Here is a 19,098-nt window from a genome sequence, read left to right on the forward strand (position 1 = left end):
CAGTTCACTGAATTGTCACGTTCTTGTTTAAAAGTCCTATGGGTTTATAATGTTTCATTATGCTAAGAGATTTGGGGAAAAGTGTGGAAAGCTGGGCTTAAAATGGCTTTCTAATTAAATCTATATTTATTCAGCAGCTACTTTGTGTTCAGCTCTACAAAAATATTTTAAAATTGCCTGTCCCTTTGAGAAGATGTCATACAAATAGACAATTAAAAGGACACCCAGGGAAACTAGCAATCACTGAATATAAGTGGTAGGGACTTGTGTAGCTCATTGGGATCAGCGGGATGAGAGTTTGGGCTTTCTTCAGAGGAGGAAAATGACAGTCTGTAGGCCTGCAAGTTTGTAATACACTCAATTTTCTGATAAAAGCATAGAGCAGGGTTTTGGGTTGACACGATACTCTGGTAGCTTAGAGGCACTCCATGTGACCAGAATTTGTGATCTGTTTCCCCGGTTCATCTGCCAGTCAAAGAGATGTGGAAAGCTTTATAGATATTTGTTCCCTGGTCACATTAGTGGTGGAATGAAGAGTTTCACGCAGACTTGAAGTCACAGAGGACTGAAGGCTGGGCAAAACCCAACTGAAATTTATGATTTTGCCTTCAGATACTTTCAGTATGAGCTGTTTGGAATATGGAAGTATATATTCTCCAAATCTGTAGAGGTCAATAAACTTATTTCACAAATAATAATAGTCATAAAAATGATGCTGTTGCTCTAAAGGAGTATCTTAGATTTCAGAGCAGTTTCTGATTTTAAATGAATCTGACATGGTCCTTATCAATGATAAATGGGATATTCAATGCCACAGATTAAGGATTACTGAATAAACACCTTTAGGTACCAATTATATCACACTTTTAATATTGAAATTATTTCTTAAGGAGTACAAAGAAACAAAATAACCACAGGGATAAATGTACAGAGTATGACTAAAAATAATAACCCCAAAGTCAATAATCGAGAAGAGGCAATCAGTTTTTATTACTCTATAGTAAGATCTCCTTTGTAGAATATTGTTCTTCTATCTAGAAAATAAAACTCTACCACCTCAAGTCATAAAATGCATCTTGTGCTCCAGGAAAAGCACAGTGCTGCATCACCAAAAAAGCCCTAAAAATTAGATTTTTATTTCACAGCATATTTGCATAAAAATTGGATCTTGGCTGATTTAGAATGCTGTGTCTCATCTGCTCACCGTGTACCTGAATCCATAAACCTGTCTATGGCAGCTAAATGCAGTGCTTTAGGCATTGAGACAATGAATGAAAAGTAACAAGCTAACAATACGGTTTCACAAACAATCAAGGTTATATTTTCATGTAAATATCTACATCAATAACGACTAAAGTAATGGAAGCCTAGACTACCCAATACTAAGAATTAAGTCCATAAAGACGTTCCTTTGAAGGGGAAGATATTAAATGACAATGAAAACAATTTTAATATTTAAATGTGTTCATTCTTAACTCTGCATAATGTCTACTCAGATTCATAAGAAAAAAATAACATTTTTACAACTTTCTATTCAATTCTTTTTTGTGAGATGAAAGAAGGGAGATGAAATTTTAAAGTGCATTTCAAGAATTTCTTTCTAAGCGTTTAATCACAGTGTGTGAGCCCACCATGTTCCACATTAGTCACTTGTCCTGCCTCCTTTCTCTAGTCTCATGCTCCCATATACCCGGCAAAAGGGAAATGGTTTATAAAATTAATGCAGAAAACACAATGAACACAGAAAAATCTCAACCAATTGTACTTCGGGTAGCTTATAGCTAGTCAGAGTACCAATTTAATTTTCGTTACTGATATTTCATCTGATGATTTTTCACCCTTTTTGAAGACTTCCAGCTTTATTTGTCAATCAAGATTCAGCATAAGCATAACTCAACAATAATTTCTCCTAGACTAGAAGGGGCATGGTGAGTTAGTACCTGAACTGATATCACTCAAGTTAGCAACAATGATGCTCACCCAAGTTAGCAACAAACCAATCCACAAATACTGGGGATAAATGCTGATGTTTTGGTATTTTAAGTTAAAAGTGAGTAGTTACTAGCATTTATTATAAAAACCAAACTGAATTCAATACTTTGTTCCAATTGATTCTGAAATATCATAGTTTTTAAGAAATAGGGTGGAGCATCTCTTCAAAAAAGCTAACCTTGATAATTTCACAAATCTTCAGATGTACTAATATCACCTCAAAATACTACTTAAGATTGTTTGGCTGATTGCAACCCAAAGTATTAGTTTATTTTATTGTTCTTCTTCAGTGTAATCACAGGGCAAAACACAAGGACACATGGCTAAATTAAGAAGAGTCTCTTTAGATGTGTAGTGAAGAGGAGTATCAAAGACTAAGATCTGAATATTGGAGAAGTTTAGTTGAAAAGTCGACCACACTAAAGGATGTAGCTCCCAGCTACCTGTCATCTGTCCTCAGGTGAAAATACTCAATCCTTTTGGTGAGACGGGGGAAGGAGGAGCAGAGGAAAAGCAAAAATAAGGGTTCTGAAATCTGTGTCCCCAAAGACACAGCTGGTTAAATAGGGGCTTTTACAAAGGACATCACAGTGGCTAATAAACAGGTTTCACAGATTAAAAACCGACAACGATTTATAATATTTACCTATTAAATTAGCAAAATTGAAAAAGGAGTGATGCTATTCAATAAGGGTAAGGATACGGCAAACTTTCAGACACAAGTGTTAGAAGTGGAAATTATTATTATTATCCTTTCAGCAACACAATTTAGAAATATCTAACAAATTGTAAAATATAAATACTATTTAAACCTACAACACTATTTCTAGGAAATGACCCTGTGGACATGCTTAATGAAGTGCACAAAAAGGTATGCACCAGAGACTGACACTGCAGTCTTGTTTATAATAGGAAAATAAAACGGGCACGACTACAGTGTGTATCAACAAGAGATTTTTAAACTAAATTATGTACATCCATACAATGGAAAACTGCTAAAATAAGGTAGATATATAAGTTCTGACATGGAAATATATATGCAACATAGTTAATGATGAAATACACATTATAGAATATTGTGCATGGTTTGATCACACATAAAAAATAATGACGTGAGTCTGGGAATAAACAAATTTCTAACAGTAATTATCTCTAGGGAATATGTTTACAGGGGATTCTAGCTTCAAAATAAATTATTTTACCTAACTTTTTACCATCTCATATTTTATGTTTATAATGTGAAATACAAATACACACATTTACATTAAATATTGGCAGATATAATACTTCTTTCCTCAAATCCTGAAAATAAAACACTAATAAAATAAAACAAAAGTATTCTGTGGTTTCGGAAAAAAATTACTATGAACTTTACAGTTTTCAGAACTGTGTTTAACAGTTTTCAGAATTTCGTTAGTGCAAGAGACTAGAAATTCTGACTGATGTTTTTCACAAGAGATTTAATAGCCATTATCGAAACTATACATAATTAATTGTCAATTATTATAATTAATTCTAATTGAAATGAGTGTAGCTCATTATATTCTATTCTGCAATTCAGAAATGTAGTGTAATTAGTGTCTGCTTTTAATATGATGTTCCATCATTGCAGTTCATTTATCTACTTGGAGGTTGAGATTTCTGAACAGCAAGGGCAGGAAGCCCAAAAGACTTACAATGTCTAAAACAGGTGAAAAACATCGATAGGAAATTGATCAAGAAAAATAAAAATAATTTATTAAAATATTAGGAATAGATGTTTGTAGCTACATTTCCACATTGGTTTTCATATTGGTGCTCTCCATTTCAAATTGCTATGATCTGTTATTTTCATACCAGTAGAGATTTTTAAGAAAGATAGGAACATGAAACTCTACTCTTCATTCTTATAATTAAGAGTTTATGAAGTATTCACTGATAATCCCCATAACACACAGTTAAATAAAGTTTAAATCTTCATAAATATCTAATAATAAAATTCTTAGGTATTCTGCATGCCAAAGCATCAGTTTCCCTCAGGCTATGTAAATGAAACTCTATTTTTTTTCTTTTGAGGAAGATTAGCCCTGAGCTAACTGCTGCCAATCCTCCTCTATTTTCTCTGCTGAGGAAGCCTGGCCCTGAGCTAACATCCGTGCCCATCTTCCTCTACTTTATACGTGGGATGCCTACCACAGCATGGCTTGCCCAGTGGTGCCACGTCCGCACCTGGGATCCGAACCGGTGAACCCCGGACAGCCAAAGCAGAATGTGCACACTTAACTGCTGTGCCATCGGGCCGGCCTGGCCCCGAAAATGTATTTTTGACCGGCAGCAATTAGATGGTAAATATTATACAAAGACTGAAAGTTAACTGTACAACAAGAAAATGAACTTCATTTTAATTGCTTTCAGAAAAACAGAAAATTATCGATGTGAACGAGGCAGAAGGAGAAAGGGAGTGAGCAGAAGGGAAAAGGGGTCCATGGAGAGATAAGTAGAGTTAATTCCCTTGAGGCACTTAGCTCAGGGCCTGACACATGAGAAGTGGTCGGCAGATGTTAACTATTATGTGCAAATTACACTGTGTAGGAAGTCGACAGGTGAGAGTAAGTCTTTTGTAGGAATATAAACAATAACTTCAGAGGGAAGAAAAATAAGATATCATGAAGGCCATGAAAGAGTTGGAAGATCTGGTTGAATGACATCATTTTACAGGTAAATGTAAACAGGTAAAATGTAAAAAAAAAATCATTTTACAGTTTCTGTAGAATTACATAGACTCATGTGAACTACAGGAAATTGAAGTGTGGATATAAGAAATGATTTTGCCTGTCATTATATAGCATGAGGAGTGCCATGATAGAGCCGGATCACCTCACCATATCATTAACAAAAGTCAGAATTGAAATTTTGTGTCCAAGTGCTTATAACAAGTCCTTAAGAGCAAAGACACAGAAATACACATAACATAATAATAATTTTGCTTGTCCATTTGGATTTCATTATCAGAAAGGACAATATATTAATAACTTGGTATTATAAATATTACAAATAGTGATAAATAAGAGGTAAATGTGTAATTGGAATATACTTAGACAAATACATTTATTACATACATATTCATATTAAAATAATGTATTACATGTAGATGATATTTTTCATATCCTTTTCAGATAATACGGTCACACAGAAATTAATACTTTACATTAATTACGTAATGAAGTTCAAACTCTGTTTCCCCAGGCCCCATTTGTAAATAAAAAATGGGTTCTTATAAACATCTTGGGAAGCCAGGATTGGAACAAAGTGTAACTAATGGGTTGGGGTTCCATTTATACACCGCCTTCTGGCAGAGAAAGGTCGCCAGCATTTCTGCCAGCCCAGGCAATGCTCTAAGAAGGAAGTGTGTACGCAAAAACAAAAAAAAGATTCTTGGAGGTTGCAAGCAGCAGAAAAATATGACAATGTGATATAGTCCAGACTGTCACTGTTCTAGGTACTACACAGCCCAGTTTGTTCTAACTAGCTCTAAGAATTCTCACAAAGAAAATGTGAACAACCAATAAAGGTGATTTATTGGTAACAAATTCTGAAAATGTCTTTTACTGATAGACTCACATCAATATATTACCAGATTTGCACTGCTGACAAAATATATTGGGTATTTCTCTCATACACACACACACGCTTCACATGCACACAAAGCAAAACAAAAAAAATGCAAAACAAAACTGAAAGGAATTTATAATATTTTAAAACTTCAAATCATTACCTCAACATGCAAACTATAACCAGGTGTACCAGGCTCTTTCTTTTTAAGTTCATAAAGAGTACACTGGGGCAGCCTGGTTGTGTAGTGGTTAAAGTTCGCACACTCTGCTTTGGCAACCCAGGGTTCGCTGGTGCAGATACTGGGCACAGACCTACATACCACTCATCAAGCCATGCTGTGGTGGCATCTCACATACAAAGTAGAGGAAGATTGGAACAGATGCTAGCTCAGTGACAATCTTCCTCAAGCAAAAAAGGGAGGATTGGTAGCAGATGTTAGCTCAGAGTCAACCTTTTTCAAGAAAAACAAAAAAGAGTATGCTAAGGGATGTCCACTGTCTTACCATCTCTCTTTATCAACTAGTGTCTACAGCTACTAAGGAGCTTGATTATTTATACAGGAATCTATTTTTTATGACAAATTCAACTGTGTATTTTCCTATCTTCTAAAGATAAAAAATATGCATAGATATTAACATACTTAAAGGAGTTGGCAAACATTTTTCTACTTAGGACATTTTCCTTTAACTTTACTGAAACAACCACCATAGCTTTTGAATCTGTGTAGCCAGATGGCAGGTTGCAAGATGCCCATATATAGCAGAGATTCCCCCCTTAGGCAAGTATACTTCTTGCTTGTTTTGTTTCCTTAACTAACAGCAAAAACAGGCAAGCTTTCTGTTTCCGGGGAAACTATCTCTGTTCTTTTGGCTCCTTCATTTCCTCATCCCTTTCTCTGGCTTGACGACATTCTATCAGTGAATCAGTATTGAAAAAAAAAATTTGCTGAATCATAATTAGGAAGAGATACATGAGTGATATCTCTGCTGTTATCTGTCATGAAGTTACTAAACGCATTCAAATTTGCCTGTCACCATTTCCGTATATTGTAAACACAAGACGATAACAAATAAATTAGAATATGTGAACATTTTCGACTGCATGGTAATGAATGATTGTTTTAATCTCCATAGATGCTTGGTTAGGTAAAAAACATGAGCAACTAGGTTAAAAATAGGAACAAAATTGAGAAAACCTCCCTATTTACAAGAGTATAAGAATCCACAGTACATTACCAAAACAGGCTGTCTGGACTGTGGAAAATTTCAAAAATGGTTACAACAATCACTTTTCTCTGAACTGCATTCCTGCCTGGAAGCCTAGGGAGTAACTAAATGACTATTCACCCCCAGTTTCTGCGTTATGATTTTATGACAAGATACATTCTTTACTATTCTGGAGCCGGAATATACATTTACAACAAGCCCTCAAGCTTTTCTTCTACTTTAAAAATAACAAAAAGTGCACCTAAAAAGTCCCATGTGTTAGGCAAATGAAAATGTGCTATGGAAGTGCATATAATAGCTTTATCTACAACTATTACTAACACCATAAAGTTTTTTCTCTTGCTCAAAGAAAAGTTACAATTTTCCCCAAAAGTAATAGCTCTTGGTATATAAGTTTACCTCTATAGGTCTGAAACGAAAGTGCAATAGGTCTGCCATCGAAATATAATAAAGGTCATCATTTCGGTTGCCTATTACCTAGTGGTAACATTTGCTACACATATTGAAAGAAACGCTAAGCAATGAAACAATTTCAGAGAATAACTTACCCTCCCTTAATATAGTCAAGGAATGAAACTTCTGTTTCTACCAAAAAAGAGAGTAAGGTTACCTGGAAAAAAAGAAAAGAAAAACAAGGCAGAATTACCTGCTAATACTAATTGCAACCCCAAAAGAACTTTTTTCTAACTATTAGAGAGAAAATCATATTTCCTAGCATTTTGAAAATCAATAAAGATATTACTGTTTATTAAAATCTGCTAGGACTGGTTGTCCTTAACATCTAAAATTATCAGAAGGAAAGGGGTGAAAAAAAATTAACCAACTCCTTTCTATGGTCAGTTTATTTCCTTTGAAGAACAGCATGAAAATTATCTACAAGGACACTGTGATACTTCCCAATTTAGATGAAAGGAAAGATAAAAGGGAGCTGGAAAATGGTTAAAATCAAAAAAATCAAAATCAATGAGCTAAGCTATATAAGAAGAAATGTGTGTTTTTGTCACAGTCCTGTAATGAGGCCATCTAATATTTTAAGAGTCTTGCTTTATAGAAAAATCTTTAAGAAATTAGAGAGAACTTAGATTTTGCTTCTCCCAAGGAGAGTTAATCTTTGGATAAAATCTTCAGCATATTTTGTGTCAAAATAGGATGATTTTGAATTTTCACAATTTTAAGAAACCTTTACACACTCTTGCACTGATTTAGTCCACATTGCCACAGAGTTGTAAATTTTAATGCACTATAAATGAGCACTTTCATATCTCATAAAATGAGTCTTAATAGTTAAGTGTAGCCTATAAAAACGTAGTATTTCTTATTACCACTTCAACTTTTTCCTGTCTACCTGGTTCTCTCTAGTGTCATTTCACTGAATGAAGAATTTATAAGAAAACTTCAGCTTTCCTCAGAGGCCAAATAACCCTTCAGAGGACCTGCAGGAAGCTGGGTCACTACCGCCTATAAGGTATTCTCCATTTCAACCATCCCCATAGCAAGTTAATTTTTCTATTCTATACCTTCATATTAAAATCCCAAGTGAACTAGCTCAGTATAGTTGCTTCTATTCAGATTAAAAATGTAAATTTTTAAAAATATTTATTTGAATCCTGAATGAATAACATAAAATTTGACTTACTGTTCCCGAATTAATATATTTTTTCTTTTTTCCTTTCTTTTTGGGATTCACCACCTTAAAAAGCAGAGAAAACAAGTAGAATGGTTAAGTCTCATACTGAAATATAACATAGTGCCTTCACTTCTTATGCATTTATTCACTTATAAACGCCTTTCATAGGACTCGTGGACTGTCATTCAGCCGAAACTTCTCTGCAAAAGTTACTAGTGATCATTTTCTTTAAAAAAAAAATCTTTTTTTCAGTAATATTCTTCTCAATCATTTTATGCATTGATTACGCTACCCATATGCATCTTCCTCATGTGAGAGAGACCTTTAATATTCAAGGTCCTAAACAATACTGATTGCTTTGTGGAAAACCTATAGTTGCTATAGAAAAATATATCCAAGAGATATAACATTTTTTATTAGATTATATACACTAAAATAGCAAATTACTCAAATATGTAAATATTTAAAGGCTCTATCGACCTAACTATTGCTTTATAATGGTAGTAATTTTCACTGGACCCCCAAGCTACCAAATAATTGGTAAAGGTCTGGTTTGCGGACATAAGATGGAGTTTTTGACTCTTTATCCCATGAGGAAACATTATTGCATTCTCACATTGCACAAGATACTGGAGGACAGAAGGAATACAAAGATGAGTAAAACCTGTCAATCTAATAGGATAAATAGAACACCTAAGTGCCTTCAGAGAGGATCCTTCAGCACATCTCAACCCAAAATAGAAAGGAAGCATTTTGACAAGGAAAGATGACAGAATTTATGAATAAATATTATTTGAACTGCAATGTATTAATTTAAACTAGGACTCCAATAAAAAGGAATAGACAAATACAATATTCTAGAAAGAGGAAAAAGTAATTGGGCCAGGTTGGCTGGAGCAGAGAGCAAACACACAGAGATTGCAGATGAGTCTGAAGGCCTGCGGGCACATGAATCCGGCAGGAGACACGCCTGTCCACATTCCTGGAGATCCTGAAAGAGCCCTGTATGCAGCTCCAGCCCCCTCACAGCCACAGTCCACCAACAGTCCTGTAGGTCAGGGTCCCAGTGGGGAAACACTCCTGTCTGTAATGCCAGAGATCCTGAAAGGGCCTTACACTCAACCCCAGCCCCTCCCAGCCACAGTCCATGAGCAGTAATGTTGGCCCAAGGACCCAGCGGGAGACATTCTTGTCTGTACCCCTGGAGATCTTGAAAGGGCCCTATACACAGTTCCAGCCCCTCCCAGCCACAGTCTGTGAGCAGTCCTGCCAGCATGGGGACCCGCCAGGACACACCCATGTCTGCACCTCAGAAGATCCTGAAATAGCCCATACTTATTTGGCTCCAGCCCCTCCAACCTCAGTCAGGAAGCAGTCCAGCCCACCCAGAGACTAGCGGGAGCTACGCCCATCTGTGCCTCCAGAGCCAGGTCTAAAAGCCACCTGGGGCTTAATTTCAGCCCCTCTCAGCTGCGGTCCAGGAACAGTCTTGCCTACTCAGGGACCCATCCAGTGATCAGGCAGGAGTCCTCCTAGGGCTCTGGTAGGAGCCACACCCATCCATGCACTTAGTAATAAGCTGGCTAACTGAGGACTCATTGTGCACCCCGAAGACCCTGGCCTACTGCCACCCTACTAAACAAGGTACTGTAGCCGGTCTCATCCACCCAGGGACCAGACATAATCCACACCCACTTGAGTTCCCGCTAATAAGCATGTCAACCATGGACCACACTGCAGACCTAGCAACAGCCTCAAAACCAGCTCCAACCCAGCACTACTGAAATTCTGGAGGCAATCCCAGCAGCCCCAGAGAACAACAGAAGAAGGTGTTTATCTGCCCAAACCAGTGTGTAAAGCTGTAGGGGGCTTTTAAAAGCTCAAGCGTATGGCTGGGGATCTAGAAGCCCAAGTGCTTGTGCAGGACTGTGAGCATGGCCAGGAGAGCCCTTGAGGAAGCCCTAATCCTTCATCTCTGGCTGACCTTGAGTCTACTTACACAGCAAGTGAAAACCAAGGCAGAGTTTCACACTGTTGGACCATACAAGGGATGCACCAACATCAACTCATGTGCTGACCACTAGCTAACCAGGCAAAGACTTCAGTGGCCCACATAACAAAGAAAACACACTTTACAGAATTAGTCCAGGAAAGTCACTAAACAAAGAGCAACAACAATAAACCTTGGGGAAGGCAGAGGATCCGATCTCCAGTGTTACTACATTGTATTTTTAAAAATTTCCAGCAGTCAACAACAACAAAAAAATACAAGACATAACCCATACATTGGAAAAAAGCAAAACTATCTCTGAGAACTTGCAGATGTGGGATTTATTTGACAAAATCTTTAAATTAGCTATTGTAAACATGTTTAAAGAACTAAAGAAAACTATGTAAAAAGAATTAAAGAATGAAACAATGTCTCACCAAATAGAAAAATCAATAAGTAGATCAAAATTATAAGAAAGAACCAAATAGAAATTCTCAACTTGAAAAGCACAATAACTGAAATGAAAAATTCACTGAAGGGGTTTAACAGAACATTTGAGCTGGAAGAAGAAATAATCAGTGATCTTGAAGCTTGGTCAATTGAGATTTTCTAGTTTAAGGAACAAAAAGAAAAATAAAGAAAAAAATAGGAACAGAGCCTAAGAGACCTGTGGGACACAATCAAGCCTAACAACATATTCAGAATGAGAGTATCAAAAGGAGAAGGGACAGAGAAAGGAGCAGAAAGAATATCTGAAAGAATAATGGCTGAAATTTCCATGGTTGCCTCGACCAAACTGAATCCCCTGAATGTGTGCAGAAAATGAAATTTCCAAGGTATTGGATTATGAGCTGTCCATTGAAATCCTAAAAATTACTTGTACATAATACATAATGGTCTCCCAGATTTTCCTCAGACTTATCTCTTCTATTGATAATATATATAATAAGAAAACATTCATATTTATTTGAAGTTATGGCACAAATATCCATGCAGGGTATTTTATAAAGAATAATTTTTACTAAGCTTCTTTGTCATCCCGTCAGATGTGGCACCAGGCTTCTCATTGAGCAAGCTTTGCTGGGTAGGAGAGAGCCAAAAAGCGGCAGACATTATGAAAGCAAAGGAAATTCAAAGTGGTTGATCTCTGGAGGGTGATGGCGTGAGTGGCAGTAAAGGCAGTAAATGAGTCCTAAGTGCAAGGAGGACTGGTAAGCAAGTGTTGTTCCTTCTCAGCCTCAAAAGTAGGCAGATAAAACAGGCATCTAGAGAATTATAACCTATCTTATAGGACTTTCATTGCCTGTTTAGAGAGCCTTATTAATATTTCTTCCTTGAAAGATCCAGATAGAAAAATTGATTCATTCCTCCATCTTTGTCTCTGCCTGGGAAGCTTTCGTGGGCTGAGGCTGATGCCTTCTCTGCAGTATCTCATAGTCCACTAAGCATCTAACTATATATAGCACATGTCAAGATAAACTAAACATATTTCGTGTGTCTGTCTCTCCCATTAGACACCGAAATTTTTATTCATCTCTGTATCCCCGGGGCCTATTAGAGTGTGAATGTAATAAATATTTTATTTATAAGTTAATAAATGAGTAAATTCATGGACTAAAATTGCTTCAGCCCAGTAAGAAGGTGGCAGAAGAATGAGATTCTTCTACTCTTAACTTAAAAGAGGTTAATTTTAGTGTCAATCTGGCAGGAAAGATTAAATCCTGAGATAAGCTCCTTTACTAGTAATGCATATTAAATAAAAAAAATTACATAGAATGTACAGATGACATAACTCAAGGATTAACAGTACTGAAACATACCAGGTATGCTCAACACATATCCGGTAGTTAACTGGCAAGGTAGGTTTAAGGCAGACTAGTTTCTACAACTAGTGTGTTTGCTTTAGTAACTTAGATTTCTCTAATGACTGACTCATCCCTTTGCATTCTCTTCAGTCTTTAACTAAACACAGTGAAGGTCTTCAAACACACCAAGCAAACCACAGCTCATTTTAAAACACTATGTTGACACGACTAAAACGTAAGTTGTTCTCTTTTTATTAAAAAAGCGTTGAGGGAAGAGGTTGGTAGGAAGGCAAAACATAAAGGCTGAAGCTTAAGGAAAAATCAATTGCATCCATATTGATTTTTTTGAAATAAGGAAAAGTTTCATAGGCAAGAATTTTCAAATTTCTCAAAGTAGATTTAAAAGACTGTGTGAGTTGAAGAGAAGTAATATCATTTAATCTCATAAATGTCTGCTCAAAAAGTTTAAAGATTCTCACATATATTAGTACTTAGTTAAACTTTGGCAATTAACCTTTGCAGAATCTATACTTTTCTAGCATAAATTTACTTATTCCAGAGGGAAATAATAATAAAATAAAATTCCTCTTACCTCATATACGTTGAATTGTGATTGCCCTCTAGAAAGTTCCCTGTAGCTTGTTGTAAATTCTCCAATGAAATCATGACTAAAATTAAGGGGAAAAAATATATACAGTATTAACTTTCACACATTTGTCAATTATATTTTAAGGCTTTTTAGAAATGTATAGTTTAATCATGAAAAAACGCTTGATGTTATGAACATAACGATAACATGATAATTTAAAAGAGATATGCATAATTCTTCATTGTTCTTTAGCTCAAAATTACGTATATTTGAAAATTACATTTTATTAGTATTCAAACAATATTTAATTTATCCCACCAATATTAATATTTAAAATAGGTATATTAGTTTTAATAACTCATATCTCAAAAATATTTCATCATCTATGTTATCCAAATGATTAACTATTTATTAGGATGAAAGTTTAATCGCTTCTCAGCCTTTTGGCTAAGATCAAGTGTAAGATGAAAGTTTAAGACACTCAAAAATTTGTTATTATCCATGTCAATAATCACAAATATATAATACACAAAATCTTCAAACATTCCTCTGATCAGGATGTAGCAGGACACCATTTTTAAAAGGGTACCCCATGTTAACATGGATCATAGTCACCAAACCTTGTTTTCAATAATAATAATAATTTAAAGGTACATTGCTAATACCAATATGGCTACTCTGAATTTCTTTACCTTAGAGCAATCATCATGCCTTATCAGAAAGCAGACCTTCTACAGGTGTCTTTTCAGTTTAGGTGGAGAGGGGTAAGGATTGAGTGAGGATGTGTTAGTTCTCACTATAAAGTCCTTATCAATGTGATCATGAGGTTGACCTATGCAACTGTAAAAAACATTTTATGCATTCTGCACTTTAGAGAGGACTTGTATTCTACTACTCTACACTAATTTAATGGCCAACACTAGGTTGAACACACACCGCTGAGAAATAAGTGCAAAATTCTGGTATTCAGTGCAATGGTGAAATGTAACACATCAGAAGAAGATAAAGATCGTAAAAGCTAACTTAGTATAACAAATATAAGGGATGTCACTGCTATTTGTATCACCGAATTTAAGCTTGGCCCATTCGCTTTGGAAATGCAAGGTGTTCATTACCGTAAAAAATGGATATTTACCCAAAACCCCATGCAGGTTTATGCTTAACTGTGAATCACTAAAATCTACAGAACCTTCCATAGACATGATGATCAGTAACAAGCAACAAATAAGTTGTGTCTAGTCAACCAAAAGATTGGTTTCTAAAAATGGGATTTCAAAGAAAAAACTAGCTGCTGTTAATTTTAGTAGAGTTTTTGCAATAAGAAATGTTTTTTTAAAAATTGATATAGCTTGTTTAGATATCCAGCTTCCCAGTTCTCCCTTATTGCAAAGATCTTGCAGATATATCACAGTAGTCTATCTGGGGCGTTCTTTACACCAGTATCACCTTGACCTCTTGTAGAGTTAACTTTCAGAAGCAGATCTACACACAAGAAAATGGTAAAAGGAAAGAGGATTGAAGACTGTGATAAATACATTTGTATTTATGAACCCAAACCCCTAGCATTCATCTTTCAAGTTACATGGGAAAAATTACAGAACAATACTTTAATGCTATACATTTCTCATAAATGAAATAACTCCCTTTGATCTTACAAGTGCAAGCTCATAACTGTGATATCTTTCACTGCAATCTTACGAACTGTGAGTTATGGAAATTCTGTTTAGAATCTATCCTCCTCCACTGCTATGCGTGTTTCAGATATCATAAGTAATAATCACTGAGATAAAAGGTTCTATTAGAGAACTTTAAACATAACACTTTGATACTGATGTGTGGGCAAGCCTTATATAATCAGAGCTTACCACACTAGTGGTGGAAACCTAATATAGAGGCGTTAGAAAATACCTAGATCATTTAAGCCCTTGTGGTAGTTTTCCTACTGTGCAAATCCTACCCTCCTTTGGTTAATTGTTTAAATTCAATGTTCAGCTCTTAGTGTTAAGATTAAATTCTTGCTATGCAACACTAGTCAAAAACTTGGTAGAGAGAAGCAATATTTACTGGTCTCAAGTAAATGCAATTACTCAATTACGTAATACATCCATGTGGATAAGGCCATCCCAACACACTGGCAAATCTGGACCCAACTGCAATGGTGAGGTTTGCTCAACTGCACATTGACATGCCCATGTTGAAGTCATTGTGGAACTTTCTAAGACGCAGTTCTTCGATATTTGGTTCTGCTTTGTTCCTGTTAAATTTGTTACTCTACAGAATTGAGTGATGAACAATGGGGTACAATTCTCTTTGTTCTTCATGCTAAGAGTCTGTGCTAATCATTTGTGTTTCCTACTCTGAAAAGACCTTGTTTGTCATAAAATGGAGATTTTCTGTTCTGAGTTATTTGTCAGAGAGCTTAAGCCAAATTTGTGGCCCATCTCTAGTAGGATATGTCTTCACGATGTGCTGTCCTCTGCAGACTTTTCGGGATATCTTACTTCTATTCCCTCTTTGCTTTAATTTCCTCAGAGTTTAGTTCACCATGTGTTATTACATGCATTCCTATGAGCTTCCTTGGATCCTTTTCAGAATAAGACAGGACACAAATAAATAAAAGAATGAATAAGTTGCTCCCCATTCTGAATCACATTCGAGATGATTATTTTGAACAAAACGCTGCATCTGCACGTCTTATAAATGCAATGCTATCTTTGTGTTGCAGAGGGCAAAACGTATTAAGTGAGTCACAAATTACATTTCAGCATCCAAGACAACATTTCTGTGAGATAAAGAAAATACATCTTTGTATCTGTTCAGATCCAGAGAAATGGATGATCAAGAAGTGAGAATTTGTCAAAAGGTCATAAACACAAGGCATTGTGTAGAGACAGCAATAAAATAGCCATGACTAGATATAAGGTGCTAAGTCTCAAGAAGAAATCTGAAGAATTTAGGTGGATAAGTGGATAGGTTCACAGGTCAATTTTGTTATGGATCTCCTGGAATACATGGAGGTTTTTATAGTTTCTTTTGTAACCTGTCGTACTTCAAATACTTATATTAATTCATAGATAAGTATTTTAAAAAAGTAGTAAAGATGGTTTTCACTGATTTATTCTTATAATTCTTTCTCCCTATGACCTATTCCTAGATTCTATTAGATCAAAAGAAAGAAAATTTAATTTTCTGTCATATTTCTATCTGTTTATGATTGTCAATACCATAATATTGATACAATTCTCACTATACAGAGGAACATGATGGAAAGTACTTTGATAATAAATCACAACCAACAACTTCCTTGTGATTCAATAATGCTGCTTTGCTATTTCCTGTTAATTTAATTGTAAGTAAAATAATTACTCTTTAAGTCTCAAGCTCTCTGACCACATTTACAAAATAAAGTTTACTCCAGGGCTCTTTATCTCATTTGTGTCTGTTTGCATCTCTAATTTTTTCCATGATTTTTTATAATTTATATATGTTCTTTCAAATCTGAGGAAATAAATAGATACTTGGAGCAAATTGATTAATATTATAGCTAGTAGTTTGGCTCCAAAATGTCTCATTTGAGTAAAGCGATTAAATCGTTGAATAAAATCTGCATGTTAGAATCATTTCTAAGCTCTATTAATAGTGGAAAACGGGTATTATGTATATTCTCATTTACATCGGAAAACTGTAAGACAGCCACTAGTCCCTATTTAACAAACCTGTCCATCCTCCCCTACTTTTGGCACCTGCTTCCCCTGCATCACTTACCTTTCACTCTACAGATTAGCTATTTCCTACAAGAAGCCTTTCCTGTTTCATGCCCTCCCTCTTTGCTCTCAAGAAGTCCTCAGTCTCTATCATCACATTCCCTGTATTGTATTATACCTGTTGTTTACATAATCTCCCCTCTAGCTTTTCCCATACTTGAAGGTAAGAAAGGTGATAAATTCATCTCAGTAGTCGCAGCATGGACCTCAGTGCCTGGTACCCAATGAGCACTGTTCAATGTTACAAATTTACTCAAGTTAATGTCACAGTCATGCTGTGATCTTACCTTGCCAGTAATTTAACAATTTTGCCTCACATCGATTATATTTAGTCCGAAAGAATGGCATAAGTGCCAAACATATTAATACTGCTACTCTCTCTCTCCTTAAAACAACTCTGAGAGTAATGTAGACAACTGTTATTTTTCCCACAGAAATGAATCCACATAATTACACAAAAGGCATAGGAAAAAACCGTAGAGAATATTGCTTTTTGTTGGCATTTCTGATGATTTTCCTAAAGGCCACCCTGCCTTGGGCACAACAGATGATGCTTATTTTCCTTGTAGTCATTAAACTAATTTTGCACATAACGTGTATAAATGGCAAATACATACTGAATTCATCTCATCCCTTTCTCTATTACTACGTGGTCTTGAGTAAGTCAGTCAACTTTGACATCCTTATGTCTTCACTTAAAGATTGGAGGCAACGCCTATTTACTGTTTTGAAAATAAACCCAGAGAATTCATTTGATTCACTCTGAGAGGCGTTTAACTCCTTAAAAAAGACATTACTAAAATATATTTTTCTGATTATTAAGAATATGACTCCAGACACCTATAAACGTAGTTTTAAACAAGCTTTAATCAAAATAACTTGGGAAGATATAATAGGCTTATGAATTGATATTTTGGAGCTACACACACCTGTGCCTTGTACGGCTCTGGTGAAGAATGCTTAATTCATTAGGCATGGCTCTTTGGAGTACAACACCGTTTGATGGGTTTCAGGTGTATATTGAAGGATATCTCAAATGAGGATTTGTAAACAAATTATATATTAAAGACAAATTCTCTAATTGAGATGTTCATAAGATTTCAGCACAAAACTCTGGCATGATCTTTCATATGGGAACAATAGCCCCAGATATTATCTGCTCCATTTGTATTTCAACATAATCATTTCCCACGTTCCTCTATCTTGACTAATGTGTTCCAATCTCAGTAAGCACCGCAAGATTTATGAAAATAGCAAGAGAATGAGTGGTTATAAAAATGACAGATGCTTTTAATTGAAGTGTAGTTATGGTGACCCTAATTCAAAGGATAGGTTGCAGACATTTTTACTTTTCAAAACTGTATTTGTAGGAAGAAAGCAGCAATGCTTTTCCAGCGGTGACTGAAAGCAAGCCACTAACTCCATAATTCCAAGTAGAATGTACATGGGACTTGTGATTTCCCACAATGGCCACAAAAAGTTTTCATTAAGTCCAGAAAACAATATATCAGCTGTGTAGGATTTTCCTAATTTTCTTTGCTTTTCTACCAGTCAAAGCCTTTGACTTTGCCACAACTTTTCAGCACCTAAGAATTTTTTTTTTTCTTTGAGGAAGATTAGCCCTGAGCTAACATCTGCCGCCAATCCTCCTTTTGCTGAGGAAGACTGGCCCTGAGCTAACATGTGTGCCCATCTTCCTCTACCTTATATGTGGGACGCCTGCCACAGCATGGCTTGACAAGCAGTGCATAGGTCCGCAGCCGGGATCTGAACCAGCAAACCCCAGTCCGCTGAAGTGGAACATGTGAACTTAACCACTGCACCACCAGGCTGGCTCCAAGAATGTTTTTTTTTTAAATGAGATAATATCAGCTTTCATTGATTCTTAAAGGAGGTAGTTCTAGGGGTTGGCCCTGTGGCTGAGTGGTTAAGTTCGAGCTCTCCGCTTTGGGTGGTCCAGGGTTTCACTGGTTCAGATCCTGGACGCGGACCTAGCACCACTCATCAGGCCATGCTGAGGCAGCGTCCCACATAGCAAAACTAGAAGGACTTACAACTAGAATATACAATTATGCACTGGGGGGCTTTGGGGAGAAGGAGAAAGTTGTTCTATTTAAAAATTTCAACAAAATAAAGTCTTGTTTTCCTTGTAATGTCCTCAAGTCCTGATGGAGAATTTAGTTTCCTTTAAGAAGTCCAGAAATATGACCTTTAAATATTCCTAGATTATGAGCTGGTTTATATCTAAATCTACAGAACTATCATGATTCTTAATTAATGGCCCCAGTAAACACAGATTATAAGAACATTCCAAGAAAAGTAATTTTTTTCTTCATAAAGTTCTGGTTTATGTTTTTACTGGTAGAAATGATCATACATAACATCTATAAGAATGTATTCAATGCAGAAGTGATCATCTATCTCCAGCTTTGTGGAAGTTTTAAATAATTTCATGAGGTTTACAACTTCCTTGCTCCCTCTGTAGATTACAATAATACTTCTGGGCCTCCA

General features: G+C 35.8%; 1 protein-coding gene across 1 annotated transcript in view; it reads right to left on the minus strand.

Annotated features, from left to right (window-relative positions):
* The window catches only part of CPNE8 (copine 8), a 209,546-nt gene that overhangs the window by 58,345 nt on the left and 132,103 nt on the right, over window positions 1-19,098 (minus strand). The window contains exons 11-13 of the mRNA XM_014868145.3: window positions 12,827-12,902; window positions 8,449-8,502; window positions 7,361-7,422 (exon numbers count right to left, since the gene is read on the minus strand). Coding sequence (XP_014723631.1) covers window positions 7,361-7,422; window positions 8,449-8,502; window positions 12,827-12,902 — 192 coding nt within the window. The remainder of the gene's footprint in view (window positions 1-7,360; window positions 7,423-8,448; window positions 8,503-12,826; window positions 12,903-19,098) is intronic.

Source organism: Equus asinus, chromosome 22 (genome assembly GCF_041296235.1).
Source record: "Equus asinus isolate D_3611 breed Donkey chromosome 22, EquAss-T2T_v2, whole genome shotgun sequence".
NCBI classification, from domain to species: Eukaryota; Metazoa; Chordata; class Mammalia; order Perissodactyla; family Equidae; genus Equus; species Equus asinus.